General features: G+C 42.7%; 1 protein-coding gene across 1 annotated transcript; it reads right to left on the bottom strand.

The window, feature by feature from the left end:
- Window positions 1-350: 350 nt before the first annotated feature.
- mkrn2 (makorin, ring finger protein, 2) lies at window positions 351-21,098 on the bottom strand. Its single transcript, XM_084316525.1, has 10 exons — window positions 21,019-21,098; window positions 19,740-19,868; window positions 15,847-16,091; window positions 14,143-14,340; window positions 13,777-13,967; window positions 12,882-12,947; window positions 11,784-11,932; window positions 5,491-5,601; window positions 3,244-3,388; window positions 351-1,012 (listed from the first exon to the last, which is right to left on the bottom strand). Exons 1-10 carry the CDS (start codon window positions 21,042-21,044, stop codon window positions 842-844), a joined length of 1,431 nt encoding a protein of 476 aa, XP_084172651.1. The 5' UTR covers window positions 21,045-21,098; the 3' UTR covers window positions 351-841.
- Between the last annotated feature and the right edge of the window lie 34 nt (window positions 21,099-21,132).

Genomic DNA, 21,132 nt, shown 5'->3' with positions numbered 1-21,132 from the left:
GACTGGCTGGGAAGCATAGAAGTTTAGTGATGAACACGTTCGATACATTATTATATGGAACAATTTTGTCATTTTGATGGGACGCGTTTAAAAGTGCAACACCAGAGCCCGCACCTTCTTGTGGGTCACCAACCCCCACCCCCCCTTTATAACTCATTAAACTTGATACTGCTTTCAGAACGGACAGGAGGAAAACATGTGGGCCCTGAAATACTGGATTTTGCCCCCAAATTAATAAATGTTTGAAAATGTTCTAGCTCTGTGTACAGTTAGCTCTCACCTCACTGAGAATGGACCAGCTGCAGCTAGGAACCAGCTTCTTCTTGAAAAAGAACCACCAGAACAGTCAGTGAGAGTGAATGAAAAGCTGCTGCTGGAGTAGCTATTTATTGTTGAGAGGAAGAGTCAGGGGTTGAAATACTGAGACCAGACCAGAGACCAGGCAGACAGACAGACTGAGAATAAGACAAGCAGACAGGTAGATGGTTGGGCAGATACAGAAATGGGACATTTTGTCTGAAAGAGTTATAAGATTGAGACCTGAAACCTTTTTGAAGCCCCGGTAACTAAGTTCTACTACAAAAGTTGCCAGGAAACCACTAGCACACCTGCCAGTCACCGCAGCATTGGTTACCGGTAATATTGCTCAGCAACTAAATGTACTTATAGATAAGAACAAAAGTCACTATAGGAGTTTTTAGGGGATTTCACTAGAGGCTAAAAACATTTCCAGCTCCCCTGATGCTGTTGGTCTGGTCTGGTCTGGTCTGGTCGGGTTTCTTCTGATCTAGTCTGGTCTGGTCTGCGGTCTACTGGTGCGGTCTGTTTTTTTGTTTTTGTTTTAGTGGGGTCCAGTAGGGCTGCAGCACGCGGTGTTGTCGTGGCCAGCGCCGGACATCTGCATGAAGAGTTCCCTCAGCTCTGTGACGTCATCATCGTGCGACGGAGGCACCGGGATGGACCGCTGCTCGCGCTCCTCGATGAAGTCCCACAGACGCACGTTGTTCAGGAACTGCAGACAGAAAGACATGCCGTTGAGAAGAAGCTACAAACCAACAAGAACTGTTACGAAACTGAAAGGAAAACTTTAGAAAAAAACTCAAACTCGTAAACGCTCAAAAAACAAAACTCTTCACACGCTATAGAGACAGAAACTACAACAAAGAAAACTTCAGAAACCACATTTTATTTATACTAAAACACAAGATACTTGCCCTAATTATAAGGTTTGGTGCTCAAGAAACCCGCCAAAAGAAAGTCTAATGTGCCTTAAGCCCATCCAACACCAAATCCCTGTCTCCCATTCTTTCCTTTAATTTGCCCCCAAGCCATTTAAATCTAGCTTTTTGCCCACAGCTCTTCTCTCTGACCAGCAGGCTGGCCTCAGTACCATCTACATCCTCCTACAGCGCTTCTCTCTGGCCTCAGTACCATCTACATCCTCCTACAGCACTTCTCTCTGGCCTCAGTACCATCTACATCCTCCTACAGCTCTTCTCTCTGGCCTCAGTACCATCTACATCCTCCTACAGCTCTTCTCTCTGGCCTCAGTACCATCTACATCCTCCTACAGCTCTTCTCTCTGGCCTCAGTACCATCTACATCCTCCTACAGCTCTTCTCTCTGGCCTCAGTACCATCTACATCCTCCTACAGCTCTTCTCTCTGGCCTCAGTACCATCTACATCCTCCTACAGCTCTTCTCTCTGGCCTCAGTACCATCTACATCCTCCTACAGCTCTTCTCTCTGGCCTCAGTACCATCTACATCCTCCTACAGCTCTTGTCTCTGACCTCAGTACCATCTACATCCTCCTACAGCTCTCGTCTCTGGCCTCAGTACCATCTACATCCTCCTACAGCTCTTCTCTCTGGCCTCAGTACCATCTACATCCTCCTACAGCTCTTCTCTCTGGCCTCAGTATCATCTACATCCTCCTACAGCTCTTCTCTCTGACCTCAGTACCATCTACATCCTCCTACAGCTCTTCTCTCTGGCCTCAGTACATCTACATCCTCCTACAGCTCTTGTCTCTGGCCTCAGTACCATCTACATCCTCCTACAGCTCTTCTCTCTGGCCTCAGTACCATCTACATCCTCCTACAGCTCTTCTCTCTGACCTCAGTACCATCTACATCCTCCTACAGCTCTTCTCTCTGGCCTCAGTACCATCTACATCCTCCTACAGCTCTTCTCTCTGGCCTCAGTACCATCTACATCCTCCTACAGCTCTTCTCTCTGGCCTCAGTACCATCTACATCCTCCTACAGCTCTTGTCTCTGGCCTCAGTACCATCTACATCCTCCTACAGCTCTTCTCTCTGACCTCAGTACCATCTACATCCTCCTACAGCTCTTCTCTCTGGCCTCAGTACCATCTACAGCCTCCTACAGCTCTTCTCTCTGGCCTCAGTACATCTACATCCTCCTACAGCTCTTCTCTCTGGCCTCAGTACCATCTACATCCTCCTACAACTCTTCTCTCTGGCCTCAGTACCATCTACATCCTCCTACAGCTCTTGTCTCTGGCCTCAGTACCATCTACATCCTCCTACAGCTCTTCTCTCTGACCTCAGTACCATCTACATCCTCCTACAGCTCTTGTCTCTGGCCTCAGTACCATCTACATCCTCCTACAGCCCTTCTCTCTGGTCTCAGTACCATCTACATCCTCCTACAGCTCTTCTCTCTGGCCTGCAGGCTGGCCTCAGTACCATCTACATCCTCCTACAGCTCTTCTCTCTGGCCTCAGTACCATCTACATCCTCCTACAGCTCTTCTCTCTGGCCTCAGTACCATCTACATCCTCCTACAGTGCTTCCCCCTCCTCCTCAGTGACAGGGTTACTGATATCCTGTGAACTGTGGTTTTCTACCCGTCGCTGGATCAGAAGTACTGATCAATGCGGCCAACCTGCACTCCCTCTACCAAGCACTTCTTCCTTCCTGATGTATTCTGAGGCCTTTTACTGATGTTACTTTCTGCCACGAGGACAGATCTGGAGCTTCTTCCTCTACCGCTCCACCCTGTCCTCCATTGATTATGTCATTCATCCTACTCATAGAGCTATTCTCTATGGTTCTAGTTCTCATTCAACTCGTAGTCCATTCCATGGTCTGTATCTGTGTAATCTGCCTGTGAGTCATCTTCCGCCCCCTGCTCTCGTAGACTCTAGGGGGATTTTCCCTGTATTTGTAGCATGAAACAAATAGAGCTTAAATTAAATGGTTTTTAGTTTGTTTTACCCTAACGTTCCCCTCTGAGCCCAACTGTTTCCTGGGTTTGTCTGGTTCAGCCCGGGTCCCGTCGGGGTACGCATGGAGGTAGAAGCACTTTCCCCCAAACGGACAGGTTCCGCGGCCCTGGTCAAAATACTTACAAGGTTTCTTACTACAAGAGAGAGAGAGAGGAGAGAGAGAGAGAGAGAGAGAGAGAGAGAGAGAGAGAGAGAGAGAGAGAGAGAGAGAGAGAGAGAGAGAGAGAGAGAGAGAGAGAGAGAGAGAGAGAGAGAGAGAGAGAGGGTGGGGGGGGAGAAAGAGAGAGTTAGCTAGTACGGTTAATATAGTTTGATAGAAAGATGTGAATACTGGAGTGAGTTTAACAGAGTTCTGTGTTACATATGAATGAATGATCATTGTATTTATTTTGCGCTTTTCTAGACACTCAAAGCGCTTTACAATGTAGAGTTGAAATTGCCTCCTTCACCACCACTGGTAGCACCCAACCTTGGGCTACGCAGGCTCAATGGCTGCCATACACTGGCACCAGGCACTACACAATGGCTGAACGAACGGCTCAGGAGAGGTATTGATATCAGCCAATTAAGGGGAAGTGATGATTAGGTGGCCCGATTGGGAATTTGTCCAGGTACGTCAGGGAACCCCCTACTCTTTGTGATAAGCACTCTGGGTTCTTTAACGACCAAATTCAGATGGTTTAATGTCTCATCTGAAGGACGGCACTCACAACTGTACAGTGTCCCTGTCATCATAACGGGGGCATTGTTACTGCCAGGTCCAGAGGACAGAGTGCCCCCTGCTGGACAACAACACCACCAGGTCCAGAGGACAGAGTGCTCCCTGCTGGACAACAACACCACCAGGTCCAGAGGACAGAGTGCTCCCTGCTGGACAACAACACCACCAGGTCCAGAGGACAGAGTGCCCCCTGCTGGACAACAACACCACCAGGTCCAGAGGACAGAGTGCTCCCTGCTGGACAACAACACCACCAGGTCCAGAGGACAGAGTGCTCCCTGCTGGACAACAACACCACCAGGTCCAGAGGACAGAGTGCTCCCTGCTGGACAACAACACCACCAGGTCCAGAGGACAGAGTGCTCCCTGCTGGACAACAACACCACCAGGTCCAGAGGACAGAGTGCCCCCTGCTGGACAACAACACCACCAGGTCCAGAGAACAGAGTGCTCCCTGCTGGACAACAACAACACCACCAGGTCCAGAGGACAGAGCGCCCCCTGCTGGACAACAACACCACCAGGTCCAGAGGACAGAGTGCTCCCTGCTGGACAACACCACCACCAGGTCCAGAGGACAGAGTGCTCCCTGCTGGACACCAACACCACCAGGTCCAGAGGACAGAGTGCTCCCTGCTGGACACCAACAACACCACCAGGTCCAGAGGACAGAGTGCTCCCTGCTGGACAACACCACCACCAGGTCCAGAGGACAGAGTGCTCCCTGTTGGACAACAACACCACCAGGTCCAGAGGACAGAGTGCTCCCTGCTGGACAACAACACCACCAGGTCCAGAGGACAGAGTGCTCCCTGCTGGACAACAACACCACCAGGTCCAGAGGACAGAGTGCTCCCTGCTGGACAACAACACCACCAGGTCCAGAGGACAGAGTGCTCCCTGCTGGACAACAACACCACCAGGTCCAGAGGACAGAGTGCTCCCTGCTGGACAACAACACCACCACCAGGTCCAGAGGACAGAGTGCTCCCTGCTGGACAACAACACCACCAGGTCCAGAGGACAGAGTGCTCCCTGCTGGACAACAACACCACCAGGTCCAGAGGACAGAGTGCTCCCAGCTGGACAACAACACCACCAGGTCCAGAGGACAGAGCGCCCCCTGCTGGACACCAACACTACTTTCTTTCAGGCTGGGGTTTGAACTGGTGACCCTCCAATCATGAGTACAGAGCTCTAGCCATGTAGCCACGTATAGAGCAGGGGTTAGACGTAGAGTGTTAGGTTTCTCTTTCAAAAAGACATATATATATATCTTTATTATTATCATTATTATTTATTGATTTAATTCCCCCCAGCAAATTTGTTGTGTGTGGTAAATGCAGCGCACCCAGTTCCTTCACATCTGTGCGCTCCGCCCCTCCCCCCCTGAAGCCCAAACAGTCGTTTCAGCTTGTGTTGAGAGGGAGGAGCCACGTTTGTTTGGTTATTTTGAAACATCTTTGGTAACTCGGAGATGATGACAGACTGACAGACAAGTCAGACAAGACCAACCTGACTCCAGATTTAAACTCTTCTATCAGTCTGTTCTTTTCATCCTGGTCTTCTACCCAGTAGACGGAGGGGATGACGAACTCTGACACCACTCTGCACTCTGGACACGACCTGTACACACACACACACAAAAAACACACACACAGAATTCAGTTAAAGGAGACATATTTTAGTCCTTTTCAACAAATTAATATACCGTAGGTCTTTGAGATCCCTCAAACATGTCTTTGAAGTTTTTTAGCTGAAAAGAAAACACTCTTTTCAGATGATGCATTCTAGCAGCCTCTATACCTCTCGGTTTCTGTCCCGTTCTCAATGGACCGTTTCTGTGTCTGTAACGAGCGAGCCGCTTTTATCTTACAAATACGATGATTATCATACATCTAGCGGTGGTGCGTGAGCCTGTACTGTCGAACAAAATTCAGATCTAACTTTCAGACTAAACATTGCAAATATGACTCAAGATTCAGCAATAGCGTAGCATTCTTGTCGTTAAAAATGTTGTCAGAAACACATTTTAGGTTCAATAAGGTATAACAGAAGATTAAGCTGCCATCTTGTACACACGCATTTTGATCAAGATCTCTAGATCGAGAACTACGGCGATTGTGGCTGCAATTGTGAACGGCTTGTTTTAAGAGGGACGGTTCTTCAGCTGAACAGCTGCAGTAGTATTAACACTATCAGTGCCTTTGATTAACGTTGATTTACCCCGTTGAATGCCACCATCCACTTCAATGTTAGCGTTAAAAATGCCTAATCTATGTTTTAAATTATGGCTATGTGTCTAATCTGCCCATCGCTTATCAATGACTCGTTTGCAGTCAACATTGTCGAAGCGGATTGTTTTTTTTATCGGTTCATTTTTGTTTTATAGCATTTTGAAAAGCCCTTGTTTTCAAGGAAAATATAAAGATTCCATGATAAAAGACATTTACTGGAATATTCTAGAATACACAAAAACTTTTTTGGCCTATTTATGAATCGTTTTCAAATAAACGCTAGATTATCGATAGTATATGTGTACGTATGCACGCTAGACGCGAGCTGAAAAATCGATTCTCTTATTTCCTCATCAGCGATCACAGCCAAACAGCCACATCACACATAGGGGACACGTTGATATCTCAGCGAATACAACTCTGATTATCCCAAGACTGGTAAAATAGATTCCTTACCTCAGATCAGATGTTCTCCAAAAAGATTATTCCAATTCCTGATCGCCATTCCAAATATCGATCACGCTCATTGATTGATTATTGGCTTGAATTTGAATATGGCTCCCCCCAAGAGATCTACAGATCCCAGGTCAGTCTAAGCGACTGACCTGCAGTTACACAGGGATAGACGATAGGGGGCGCTTTTTTCCAATCTGAGCTGCTGTAGGGGCTGGTGTACCAACGGGAGACTCGGTTGATGAAATATGAATTCAGATTGCTAATAAAACAATAAAACGAGATATGTCGTCCGTGGCACTGAAAGTGTTAAGAAGAAGAAAAAGAAAATAGGCATGTTTCGAACGAAATAGCACCATGACAATTGTATTATTTTATTTACAACATGTCATATAATTTTTAGAGCAAAACTAAGTACAGTCAAATACTGTTATACAGTCAAAACTAAGTACCGTCAAATACTGTTATTCCGTCAAAACCAGTGTTAATTTTGTCAGCTATTTTTTGTTTTAGTCCCGTCATGTCTCAAATGCTCTTTTTTGTTTGATCATATTTAGTCACCTTCATCTATTTTTCGTTTAGTCAAGTTTTAGTCAACTACAGGTCTGAGCGTTTTAGTTTTAGTCTTTATTGTTTAGTACGGAAGCCCTAAGAGGCCATACATTCATACATTTTATTTACTCCGTTTTCCCGTGATAACGAGTTAATTTAATATATTTTCTCGAGATCGAGAAAACTAAACGATAGTCTAGTATATATTAAATCACTGCAGGAAACATTATTCAGTGTTGCAATGTCAGAGGAGCAGGTAGTCCCCTGCGGTGCATCAGTCACAAAAGGGGCTAAGGAGCAGGAGGATATTGATCACTGTGTCACGTATCTCTTCAATCAAGGCCTGACACAGGCTGAAATAGCTTTATGCCTTGCTGTTACAGATAATATACACATTAGTGCGCGTCATCTAAGAAGACTGTTAGCAAAGGCTTCAGCTTTACCGGCGGCGCAATCAAAGTGAGCTCTCAAAGAGCACCTACGGGAGGCTGCAACTTGAAACTGGCCACCGTATGTCCAACCCCCTCCCACCCCCTCCAAATGTAGTTTCCTCCCCCTCGTATGTATATATTTTCTGTTAGGATCTCTGTTTAACAGTATTGTATATTTGCATATCTTGTATCAGTACTGTGTATACCTGTATGTCATGTATCCCCCTGAAATAAATTGATCCGTTATCACGAGAAAACAGACTTCGTTATCTCAAGATAACAAGATAAATTAATCAGTTATCACGAGAAAACGGACTTTGATATCTCGAGATAACGAGATAAATTAATCCGTTATCACGAGAAAACGATCTTTGTTATGTCGAGATAACGAAATAATAAGTCGTTATCACGAGAAAACGGACTTTGTTATCTCGAGATCTCGAGAAAATTATCCCGTTATCACGAGAAAACTAATTTAATTAACTCGTTATCACGGGAAAACGGAGTAAATAAAATGTATGAATGTATGGCCTCTTAGGGCTTCCGTAGTTTAGTCTCGATTTACTATTTTTTTTGTTTAGTCTCGCCACTCAGTTACAGCCTCATAAGTCGGCGTGAGCTTTTTCTGTGTTTTTTGCTAGCTGGTTAGACTTATGTAAGCTATTTAATGCGTTCTATTATGGTGGATCAACATAATTCACCCACGGAACTATGTTGGGGATAAGGGTTCCGCACGGACAATATTGTTTGTTACTTTCCTGTCGTAAAGTGTTGACGTTGAAGTTGATGTTGAATAAACGTTTAGCGTTCTTTCGACACCCCGCCTCCGACTCCTATTCTTCGGCGCTACACTATGTTATTATTGATGCTGACATTATTAGGTGGAGTTGGGTGTGGAGGTCCGTTGTTGTGGAGTGGAAAGAGGAAGAAGGTGAATAAAACCGTTATGTTGATGATCAGATATCAATTCTCCCGTGATTTTATTTTACTATAGTTTGAAAGTATAAGCGCACTATTCATTGGTTACATTAGTTACACCGAGACCCTGTTGCCCGGACATTGTTCCATTAAACCCATGCCGTGTGCAGTTACTTCTATCTAGATTGCTGGCTAAGAACAAATAACGCGGGTGAGGAAATGAATCAAAGCGCTTGCGCTGCACACATAGGAAACAGAAATGCTGCACTAATAATAATAACCTTTTGAGCCCTAGCCCTATTTTCTGAAAATCCGCCAAAAAATAAATACCTAAGTAAATGGAAGATTGCTCCACTTCTACGAGGTCCATTTGCATGTTATTGGTATCTAGGGACATCTATGGATCTCAGGGAATGTATTCCCAGTGTCAGAAATAATGTGTCTGTTACTAGGCTTGAGTAAATTGTAATGAACCAAAGGAGAATATCAATTCTATTTTCTTTGATCTTTGACGGTGAATAACACCATGCTAAAAATTACCAGACATGAGCTGCCACTGAGCTCGTTCAGCACCTTCTTGAGATCACATGTACAAAAGATCTGACTACCGGTAAGCAAATTAATAAAGGGAAGATGATTAAACAGAAGGTTTTGTAGATATAGTACTGAATTCTGCCATCCGGACACATGCAATTTGAAATATTATTATAGAATATAGAATATCAGGCCTATAAATTACCTTATTATAGCCAAGTCGCACATCTATGGATCGGGCCAAATCTCCTCTTTCCAATGGCAGAGTTCAATCTGGATTTAGTATCACCAGGTGTGCAGCAAGAACCGTTAATGAAATCTACTGTAGGTACAGTTACTTTTTTATTATGTAGATTCCTCCTCCATTTTGTATTGGATTGGAACGCAGTTTTTTATAGACGTTCACAGAAAGGCAGATAAATGAACTGCGTTCTAATTTATGGCAATAACGTTCAGTTTTGTGGTAGACAATCCCGAAAAATAAGATATAAAAATGACTTGTGGATTAAATAAAAAAGTTAATCCACAAGTAATTTGATTGACAGGAGCTGGCTCGAGCTGGGTAGTGTCGTTTTTCAAAATTCCAACACCATTCGAAAGCCCCGGGTCTCCTCTCCTTATATGACTACAAACAAAATGGCGGCGAGCATTTATTTCCGTTGATATTCGCTAGTTTCTGAATACATTTCCACTAATTGGTAAACAAACGTATTGCTGAAAATATACAATATGAATGCTGTTTTGACAGGGTTAGGGTCTTTACTAGGGATGTCCGATATTGGCATTAAAATGTGATATCGGATTTTTTTTTTTTTTTACATTTCTATAACCTTTATTTACCCAAGCAAGCAAGTAAGAACAGATTCTGATTTTATTTATTGTCAAAAGTATGCATAATGTTATGTTAATTCCACAACAAGACATATGTAATGTTAATTAGCTGAAATTATTCAGTTTTTTTGGGGGGGAAACCTGCATATATCGGTATCGGTTGATATCGGTTGATATCGGTTGATATCGGTATCGGAAATTAAGAGTTGGACAATATCGGTATCGGTAAAAAAGCCAATATCGAACATCCCTAGTCTTTACTCTTGGCTATTTTCTTTTGTAAACTACATTTTGTGTCGTCGTTTTTAGTAAACGACATTGCACGAATCATTTAGTCACGTTAGTGTCACATGATCTCCATTAACGTGACGTCTCGTCTCGTTTGTCAGGGAAAAAAGCTTAGTTGATGACCATATTTAGTCATAATTTTCGTTGACTAATTTAACACTGGTCAAAACTAAGTAATGTCTGATCACTGAGTGTGTCGGACTCCCACCTAAACGGACAATGTATAACGTTACATATGATGTATATACTGTATACTTACTTACTCATAGTATATATTTAGATTATAGTGTCTATTGTAACTATATTTATTGTAATGCAAATATATCTGATAGGGCATACCCTCATCTGCACCTTGATTTACACTGCCTACTTGCTCATATGCATATACGCGAGTTAATTATATTGTTATATTGTTTACACTGCCTATTTTAACTTTTCTAATTACTATAATTGTATTACCTGTATTATGTCTTCTACTATTACCATGTACCTGTACCTCCCCTCCCCCATGCTGCTATGCCTGAATTTTCCCAAGGGGATCAATAAAGGAATATCTTATCTTAACACTTTCAGTGCCAACGACGGGATTTCTCATTAGTTCATGCCAACCGTTGAGTGCCAACGACGAGATCTCGTCTTTTTCTCGTATTTTTTTTTATTATCGATTTCCATACATTTTTCATCAATCTAGCCTCACGTTAACAGTGGGGATCTGTCTGAGCTTGAAGAGGGAAAATACCGCCCCCTATCGTCTCTCCGGATGGTACTGCACCCCATTGGATTGGATTGAATGAAACGCATGGAGAAAAAAAAGTCCTGCTTCGACATTTTACTTGTCAGACAAGTAACCGGAGACGATCCAAGTCATTGCCCACCACTAGAACAGCGGAGAATATGTGTTTCCAGTACCCAGCGTTGGATCAATAAACGCAATCGATATTTGGAATGGCGATCAGGAATTGGAATAATCTTTTTGGAGAACATCTGATCTGAGGTAAGGAATCTATTTTACCAGTCTTGGGATAATCTGAGCTATTTTCACCTATATATCAGCGTGTGCCATATGTGTGTAAGTGTGTGTGTGTGTGTGTGTGTGCGATCAGGAAATAAGATAATCGATTTTTCAGCCCGCTTCTATAGCGTGCATAAGTACACATATACTATCGATAATCTAGCGTTTATTTGAAAACGATTCATAAATAGGCCGAAAAATGACAACGTGTTTTGTGTATTCCAGTAAAGGGCGTTATCACAGATTTTATTTTTTTCTGAAATCTTCAAAAAACGAGCGTTTTTCAAAATGGTATAAAACGGAAATTAACCGATTAAAAAACAATCCGTTTCGACAATGTTGACTGCAAACAAGTCATTGATAAGCGACGGCCATATTAGAGACATAGCCATAATTTAAGATATAGTTTATGCGTTCGCAAATATGAGAGCTCCGTCATTGAATATAGCGGTGGCACGCAACGGGGTTCCGGGGCACCGCATGGCTGGCACGGAAAGTGTTAATATTGAGATGTGGTATTTGGGCCATGTTGCCTAGAACAAGCACTCTTACTTGATGATCTTGTTTTCAAACTGCTTGGCGCAGCGCCACTGTCTGATGCAGGCCAAGCAGTAGGTGTGGCAGCAGGACGACAAGATGCCGAACCGACGTTCTGATGGCGCTGATTTCTCCACTACCACCTCCATACAGATAGAACACACCTGAAATACATCATCATCATCATCAGCTATTATAGACCAGAAGATCTCCACAGATAGAACAGCTCAGAGAAGAAACTAAATGGTGGTCACATCTTGATCGATGCGGTAACTTCTGGGGATTCATACACCCCTACAGCCTAAAACAGGGCGCTTATTACATCTAACAACAGGTCTGTGCTGAACCCAGGAAACAAGGGTATTTTCAGAAATTCACCTAAAAGTACATACCCAAATAAATGGAAGATTGCTCCACTTCTACAAGGTCCATTTGCATGTTCTTGGTATCCAAGTGTCAGAAATATTGTGTCTGTTACTAAAGCTTGAGTAAATTGTAATGAACCAAAGGAGAATATAATCTTTTTTTCATCTTTGGCGGTGAATAACACCATGCTAACGTTGACCAGATGTGAGGAATTGCCACTGAGCTCATTCAGCACCTTCTTGAGATCAAGTGTACAAAGAATCTAAGCAAATGAATAAAGGGCAGATGATTTACAGAGATTTTTGTAGATACAGTACTGACTTTTGCCATATGGACACATGCTATTTGAATATAGAAAAAATTAATATAGAATATCTGGCCTATAAATGACCTTATTATGGCCAAGTCATACATCTATGGATCGGGTCAAATCTCCTCTTTCCAATGGCAGAGTTAAATCTGGATTTAGTATCACCAGGCGTGCAGCAAAAAACTTTTTTATAATGTCCATAGCTCTGCCATTTTTCACCATATTGACGTTCACAGAAAGGTAAAGAAACAATATATGTTGTATTTTATGGCAATAACGTTCAGTGACATATAATCACGAATATAACGTCAATATTTTCCAGCGGCTGGTGTGAGCTGGGTAGTGTAGTTTTAGGAAACAACATTAATTAATACGGAGTGTATTAATCTATTTATGATGCGAAATAAATCTCTGCCCAGTACCGGGCTTAAACCCACCTTGTCTTGGCTCAGTTGGGCCGCAAACGCCCTCTCCATGTCACTCTCAAAGGCAACCATACACATCTAGAGAGAAGAGAAGAGAGAAGAGAGAAGAGAGAGAAGAGAGAAGAGAGAAGAGAGAAGAGAGAGAGAGAGAGAGAGAGAGAGAGAGACACACACGCAGGTTAAATACTGCCATACGCCTAGACACAGAAAAAATTATTGATCTTAAAATAAGTTTCACCTGTTTCATAGTTATTCCTTCAATTAAGTTATATCATGACAATACTGTTTTTGTAAATTGGTTCTATAGATAAAGATAATCTAGATATACTACCTCCCTGTGTGCTCTCCTCTGCTCATAATGCTAGTATTGGTTCTATAGATATAGATATTCTAGATATACTACCTTCTCATGTGCTCTCCTCTGCTCATAATGCTGGTATTGGTTCTATAGATATAGATATTCTAGATATACTACCTCCTTGTGTGCTCTCCTCTGCTCATAATGCTGGTATTGGTTCTATAGATATAGATATTCTAGATATACTACCTTCTAATGTGCTCTCCTCTGCTCATAATGCTGGTATTGGTTCTATAGATATAGATATTCTAGATATACTACCTTCTCATGTGCTCTCCTCTGCTCATAATGCTGGTATTGGTTCTATAGATATAGATATTCTAGATATACTACCTTCTCGTGTGCTCTCCTCTGCTCATAATGCTGGTATTGGTTCTATAGATATAGATATTCTAGATATACTACCTCCTTGTGTGCTCTCCTCTGCTCATAATGCTGGTATTGGTTCTATAGATATAGATATTCTAGATATACTACCTTCTCATGTGCTCTCCTCTGCTCATAATGCTGGTATTGGTTCTATAGATATAGATATTCTAGATATACTACCTTCTCATGTGCTCTCCTCTGCTCAGGGTCGTGGGGGTGAAGAACCTGCAGTCTGCAGATGTCACACAGGTCGCCGTGGAGATAGGGACAGCTGTTGCCATAGTGACACTGGCCCGCGGCAGCGTAGGGGCAGAGTTGGGGCTGGGGGTGGCCCTGGGGGTGAGGGTGGGGCAGGTCCTGGTATGACCCAGCTAGAAGACAAACGGAAACAGGGTCAGAATACCAGGATCCAGAAGAATCCGACCTGTCTGTAATGCCGTCAAACAGCGACCTCTAAGCAAATCCTTTGTTTTAAACCTGCACTCTGTAGCACAGTTTTAAGATACAGGCCATGTTTGTATTGGTGGAGACACACTGAGGGCCTACCCTGTGCGGGTCCATCTAGTCCGGTTCTGATGGCGTCCAGGTAGGAGTGTGGAGGTTTGCCAGGCTGGCTGGAGCCGCTTGGAGGGTCCTGGTACTGGTCCCATCTGTCCTGGTGGTCTAGAACCGGAACCACTGCCCCCTCGGACCCAGGAACTTCACCAGGACCACAGGTCAGCAGGCGACCGTCGCCTCCCAGCGCTGAGCAGAGGGAACAACAGGTTGAAAACCCTTGTGGGGTGAAGATGGACTTCAGCCCCTTTCACACTGCAGCCCGATAAAGCCGGGAATCTTACCCCGTTACACTGGCGTGCCGTGCTGTTTGAAAGTGTGTGCAGCATTATGCCGTCTTCAGTTTGGGTGAAATGACTTGGTTCGCCCCCAGCGTCTGTGTGAATTGAAAGGGACTGCCGGCATCGTGGGACAGGGGGTGTGATGTTTTGATGATGTGGTTAATTCTGTGGTGGTTAGCTTGTAGCAAATATCATAACTAGGGATGTCCGATATTATCAGCCTACCGATATTATCGGCCGATATCGGCATTAAAATGTGATATCGGAAAATGTGCATAGTGTTTAATTGTACTGAGTTTTTCTCCACTCGCTCACGGACCTTGTCATATAGTTTGGGCATATCAATTTGGCTAAGAAGGCTGAGAGGAGACTTGCTTTAGCGCAGCAACGGGCTAACGTTAATCATTTTAAGATACATTTATATACCGCGATATATACCGTTACCGTCTATGCTTCAAATTATACCATGATATACATTTTAGACCATACCGTCCAGCCCTATATCAGACCCATACTGATACTCTGTTTTAGTCCGATATCAGACCCATACTGATTAGGGATGCACGATAATTATCGGGTCGATAATTAAACCTGATAAAATTATTGATAGCTCCGATTTAAAAAAAGCAAATTTTCTTTTACACTTTTTTATTTTATTTTTTAAACTTTTTTTCTTTTCATGTCAACGTTCACACGCACAATATGCTTACTTAGGATTCTACTTGATTCAACAACAAAGCAGTCGGGGCAATGGCAAGCCGAAAACGGTCGAAAATGTGGTTATTTGATTTTCTTTTTTTACAACTGAGGTAGGTAGATTACATTTTTAGAGACTAAAGTACCGAAAAAAGGTACCGTTGGGTACCGGTAACGATTCACAGGTACCGTTACCGTATCGGTTCAAATGTGAACGGTACCCATCCCTACTGACAAAGCACAATACCTGTTGGTTTTTAGTTCACTCATTGTTCAGGGAAACACATTGTTAATGACATTGACGGATTGTGAATTTTGTGATTGACTCAAATTATATTTATTTGGAAAAATAAATATAGTCACTTTATTTGAAGAGTCAAAACTGTTCTCTTGGCTTTGTTTTGTTCATAGTAGTAATGCTCATGTCATGATAAATCTGGTTAGGTCAACACTACAGGAATATACATAAATATTTTTAAATTATAATACAATAAATATATATATATCGGTTATCGGTATCGACCTTGATGAGCAGAAAGTTATCGGTATCGATATAAAAATATCGTGCACCCTACTGATACTCTGCTTTAGTCTGATCAGACCCATACTGATATACTGTTTTAGCCTGGTATCAGACCCATACCGACACTCAGACCAGTGTGGGTGCATCCCTAGTTAGAAGCAGCCTGGTTCCAGAGGAGAGCCTGGTAGATCCTACCTCTGTCCCTGAGGACCAGGGGTTTCTTGGGTCCATGTCGGCCATGTCCTGGTCCTACTGAGGGCCCGGCTCCTGAACCAAACTGATTGGCACTGGGACCTCCTCGAGACTGCTGCTCCCCTGGACCGGGACCTCCTGGACCTGGACCCGGACCACCTCCTCCTCCTCCCCCCCCTCCTCCCCCTCCTCCTCCTCCTCCTCCGCCTCCTCCCCGGCCACCACCTGGAGGTTTGATATGGTCATACCTGCAAAAACAGAGCAGGCAGATCTCTCAGGCTCAAATGTTGACTGTTATTGATGGAATAATACAGTTTATTGAGAATATTATCTAGGACTTTCAGACAAAAAAGGACTCCTTGTTATTTAGCTAAACTGTATCAGACCCTTAACCCTTTCACTGCCACACGACAAAAGGTTAAAGATCATCTTAGCAAACAGAGCAACCCAAAAGGAAGTCAACTTGTAGCCATAGCTGTTCTATAGCGGTGAACCAAGCCTTCCTCTGAAGCATGGGTAGTACAGGTACTATGATCTAGGCTGACTCTGATTACGAAGGTATACTATTGTGGATTCATGCCAAGTAGGGGTAGGGGGAAAATCTATTCACATAGAAATCGCAATTCTATCAATTCATGGTGGGACCTGATTAAAAGATTTTATCAAATTAATGAGACTTTATAGTTAATTAATCGAAATTAATCACATTTAAATCGCATATCAATAATTGATGCGAAAAGCTAAATTTTTTAATTCAGATGAATTTTGGTATATGAGTGAATCAATGAATATACATACATACGTTTAACCCATTTAGACCTAAAACGCCTGCTAATAATGCATTATATAGCCTGTATAATGTATATTTAACACACAAATGTGTTTCCCGGTTTCAATGGGTTAAGCAGCAAAATCCTGTATTAGCTACTACACAGACCAACAGATCAATGCAATGTTTTACAAAGTGCAGCAATTTTAGGAATAATATATATATAGCGCAAAGGACCTTTTGTAAACTCAAGCACTTTCGAGGTAAAAGTAAAACGACCATTGAAAAAAAAAAAACTCTTGATTGATCTCAATTTCTCTTATTTACTTTACTTATAGCACATGCATGAGTCTGGTCTCCTTTGAAAGGTAATATTCTTACACAATAAAGAAAAATCATCATGCGATTAAATGCATAAATTTTATTTACTTTTAATTCTTTCTGTAGTTAATTAATTATTAATGCGATAAAGTCCCAGCCCTCTATTATAATTCTAAATTGATTCACAAATTCATATTTATATCGTGTCTGTGTGTGTGTGTGTGTGTGTGTGTGTGTGTGTGTGTGTGTGTGTGTGTGTGTGTGTGTGTGTGTGTGTGTGTGTGTGTGTGTGTGTGTGTGTGTGTGTGTGTGTGTGTGTGTGTGTGTGTGTGTGTGTGTGTGCGTGCGTGCGTGCGTGCGTGCGTGCGTGCGTGTGAGAGAGGACCGGACAGTGAGAGGCATTTCTCTCTAGATTCACTGGCACCGTCTCTCAGAATGAGATCAAATGAATGATTCCTAATTTATATGTTATTCGATAGCCACATTTTTATACAAGTAATATTCATACTGGTTTAAATAAACAATTTGATAGTATTTCCCATCATTTCTAAGTTTTGTACAAAAGGAATTAAAGGCCTGTTCCATATTGACGCATGTCCCAAATATTGGCCAGTTGAGTTCAGCGATTGAAGCAAATAAAAGCCTAGACTATTATTTGAAGTTTTACTGTAAATTGCTGTTGAAAAACAGTAATAAATCACAATAGACTGCAATATGTGGCTGAAAGGGGCACGCCACCAGAAAATAATGTCGATTTATTTTGGACGTAATCACACACATCAAAAATATCTAAATCGTTTTTTTTTTTTCCTACTTTTTCTCCTATTTTTTTTTTATTTTACTCCCATGCCAATTTAGTCGTTATGCCAATTCCGCCCTCCCCTTCCTGGTCGTTGCGCGCATTTGCACCCCACTTGCCGATCTAGGGAGCCCTGAAGTCTATCACATGCTTCCTCCAATACATAGGAGACAGCCAGCAGCCTCTTTTCACCTGACAGCGAGGACTCTCACTGGGGGAGCGTAACGCGTGGGAGGATCACACTACGAAGTTCCCTCCCTCGCTGTGCAGGCGCCCTGACCGACCTGTAGGAGTTGCTGTTTACAACGACCAGGACCCACCCCACCGGCTTTCCACCCGCTGACACTGCCAATTGTGTCCGTATGGACGACCGACCATGCCGGAGGTACCGCGGCAGTCGGATTCGATCCCACTGTCTCTGCAGTGGTAGACAGACGCTTAGTCCGCTGTGCTACCCGGCCGCCTATAGTTTTGCATTTCTTTAGTTTGACAGTTATTGAGAGTAAATATGTTAGAATATGGTCACCAGTGATGTCATCAGGGACATTGAATACTTGTGTTAATTACAGCTCAATGAAACTATAAGGTACCAGTCCCTATAAGACAAGGTATTGCTATTTTGCCATCTACATATCATTTCATTGAGCTGTAATTAACACAAGGATTCAATGTTGCTGATGACATCACTGTTGGCCATATTCAAACACATTTACTCCTCCTTGAGCAAGACACTTAAACCCAAACTGCTCCCAATGAGCAGGCTGGCAGTAGGGATGGGCAAGAGTAATGTTTTCCCAGATCAAGTACTCGCATTGAATTACTAAAAAAAATCTATTGGGAAATCAATGTTTAGACTGCATCGTAACGCGCATGACAGTAGCAATAACAAGATATTGGGTGGAGTCACACACACTACCGATTTGATTATGTCTCGCTCCGTAGACATAACAATGCACAGCAATATACACAACGCTTAATGTGTATTGTAAGTCAAAAGAGTCAGTTACCATTAGGGCTGCACGGTTAATCGATTTTTTATCGAAATCGCGATTTGGAATGATGCAATTATCAAATTAAAAAATAAATAAAAAAAAACGCATGTATTTTTATTTATTTTTTAACCAGGAAGTCCCATTGAGATACAAAGTTTGGGAGAGGGAGGTAAGGGGTTTTAGATTGTGTGTTGTGAAGTTTAGACTTCAGAGAGGGAGAGTAAAGTACAGAAAAAAAGTACCGTTGGGTACCGGTATCGATTCCCAGGTAAAAAGAAACTTTTTCAGGCTCGGTGTCCGGAAAAGACCAACCGCGTAGGCCAGATGCAAGCCGCATTTTACAATAAACCTCTGTGGGTCTGCTTAATTCGTTTTTATTATAATTGCAAATTTAATCGCAATCGCAATATCTGTCCGAAAAATTGCAATTAGATTATTTCCCAAAATCATGCAGCCCTAGTTACCATTTGTAATAATTACATAACCTCCACTCTGTCTGCAGCAGGTCTGTCCATATCAATACTAACCTATGATCGCTACACAAAGTGGGCGACATGTTGTTGGCACAATTTGGAAATGCACAAACTGCTGTTTTTATCTTTTAGATAACGATAAGCTAGCTTTCAACGCAACAAAGTTTTTGCGATACACTCTCATGCTCCACAGCTGACCAGGTTTGTCTTCCTGCAACAACTCACTCCTCACAGGATTTTTTTTTTTAAACATAATTTTTAATAGAGCACCCTCAAAAATCACCAGAGTTCAATTGAAACGGTGAGTAATAGATTACTCGCGCCTATTCCAAGTTGGCACCAGTTGCACGGTCGGTTGCCTCCGCCGTCTGTGTGTGAATGTGTGAGTGAATGGGTGAATGTGAGGCATGCTAAGTTGTAAAGCGCTTTGGATAAAAGCTGTTATATAAATATAGAGTCCATTTACCATTTACAGAGTAAAGCAATACTACACATGAGGATCAAAGGAAATCCAACCACAAGGCTGTCTACTGTCCACCTACCGGCAGCGGTCTCCGTAGGCGCACACCCCTCTCTGGTAGTACTTGCAGATGGTGGACGGCTTGCTGTTGGCCAGGTCATGAGAGAACATGCACCTGTTCCCCTCCCGACACACGCCGTGGATGAAGTACCTATCGGAGCCACACGGATAATCTCGTCAATGAATGGAAAATGCTTTTCTTATGATTTTATATCTAAAGGGACAAACATAGGACGAACATCGGCCTCCAAAGAGTTGCTGAATTGTTTCCCCCTCACTAGTTGTTTGCAGTTCGTGAACCTAGGTTGAAGGATGAAGTCGTGACAGACTGTTTGATTATCTTATTTTATATTCTTTCTTCGTACATCCGATTGTTCTCAATGTAATCGCCATGCATAATAATGGTGTGAGAATTTAATTACAGTAGGAATTCATAAACGTTATACCGATGCATGACTGTACCCCCCGGATTTCCCCATGGGGATCAATACAATTATATCGTATCTGTTATGTTCTCATGTACTCACTCACACAGTCAAACACACACCAACAGGTAAAGGACCACAATGAAAAGAAGCTCTTGGGCTTCACTGTGTCCAACAATATACCTCCTGGTGAGGCTGCATACATATCCATTATCTATTTATGTAACATATTTTATAGTCCGTAAAGAATTTAAATTCCATTCAATTTGCCACCCCATCTATTAAGAGAAATATGTAAATGGCTGAGTAAATTAATAGCTGTTGTAACCAACAACTGTAGTTATTATCTGATATCAGAAATTAAGCAGGAACATTTCAAAGAAGCACATTAACCACATTGTAAATTTAAATCCTGAATTTCCCGCAAAGGGGATCAATAAAGGAATATCTGATCTCATCTTAACTCTACAACAAATGTCCATAAATGACAGATCACCGGATGGTCTGGCTGCACGACATGATGCACTGGAACCCACATTTGACAAGAAATTATTCTACATCAAGGATCACAAATATAGTTTGTTCCTAAACGATCTGTATAACTATGTAACTTTGCCTTCTGAAACACCCGTCATGTGGCTATATAGGTCGACCGATCACAAAACGTGCTGTGGTTCCTAAAATAAAATGAGACACTGACCACCAGAGTAGCAAGCTAGCTAGCAGCTAACCGCCAGCTAACCTTAGCATTTAGCTGCGCTGTCGCTTATTCTACACAGAAATAACCCCACGAACACACGACGACGTGCGGGAAAATACGTCTAAAGTGCAGAGAGACGACAGGAATGAAATGTAAACCCGGTGGGTGTGATTCACCTGCAGGTGACTTGCTTGGTGCTCATCTTAACCCCCCAATAACATTTGGCGCAACAGTGGTTGTTGTTCCTGTTGTCACGTCGGGTGTTCTGTCGAAAGAGCTCCGACGGACCC

The sequence above is a fragment of the Notolepis coatsorum genome (genome assembly GCF_963971535.1).
Source record: "Notolepis coatsorum genome assembly, chromosome: 6".
Classification (NCBI taxonomy): Eukaryota; Metazoa; Chordata; class Actinopteri; order Aulopiformes; family Paralepididae; genus Notolepis; species Notolepis coatsorum.
This window is presented reverse-complemented; position numbering and strand designations above follow the sequence as displayed.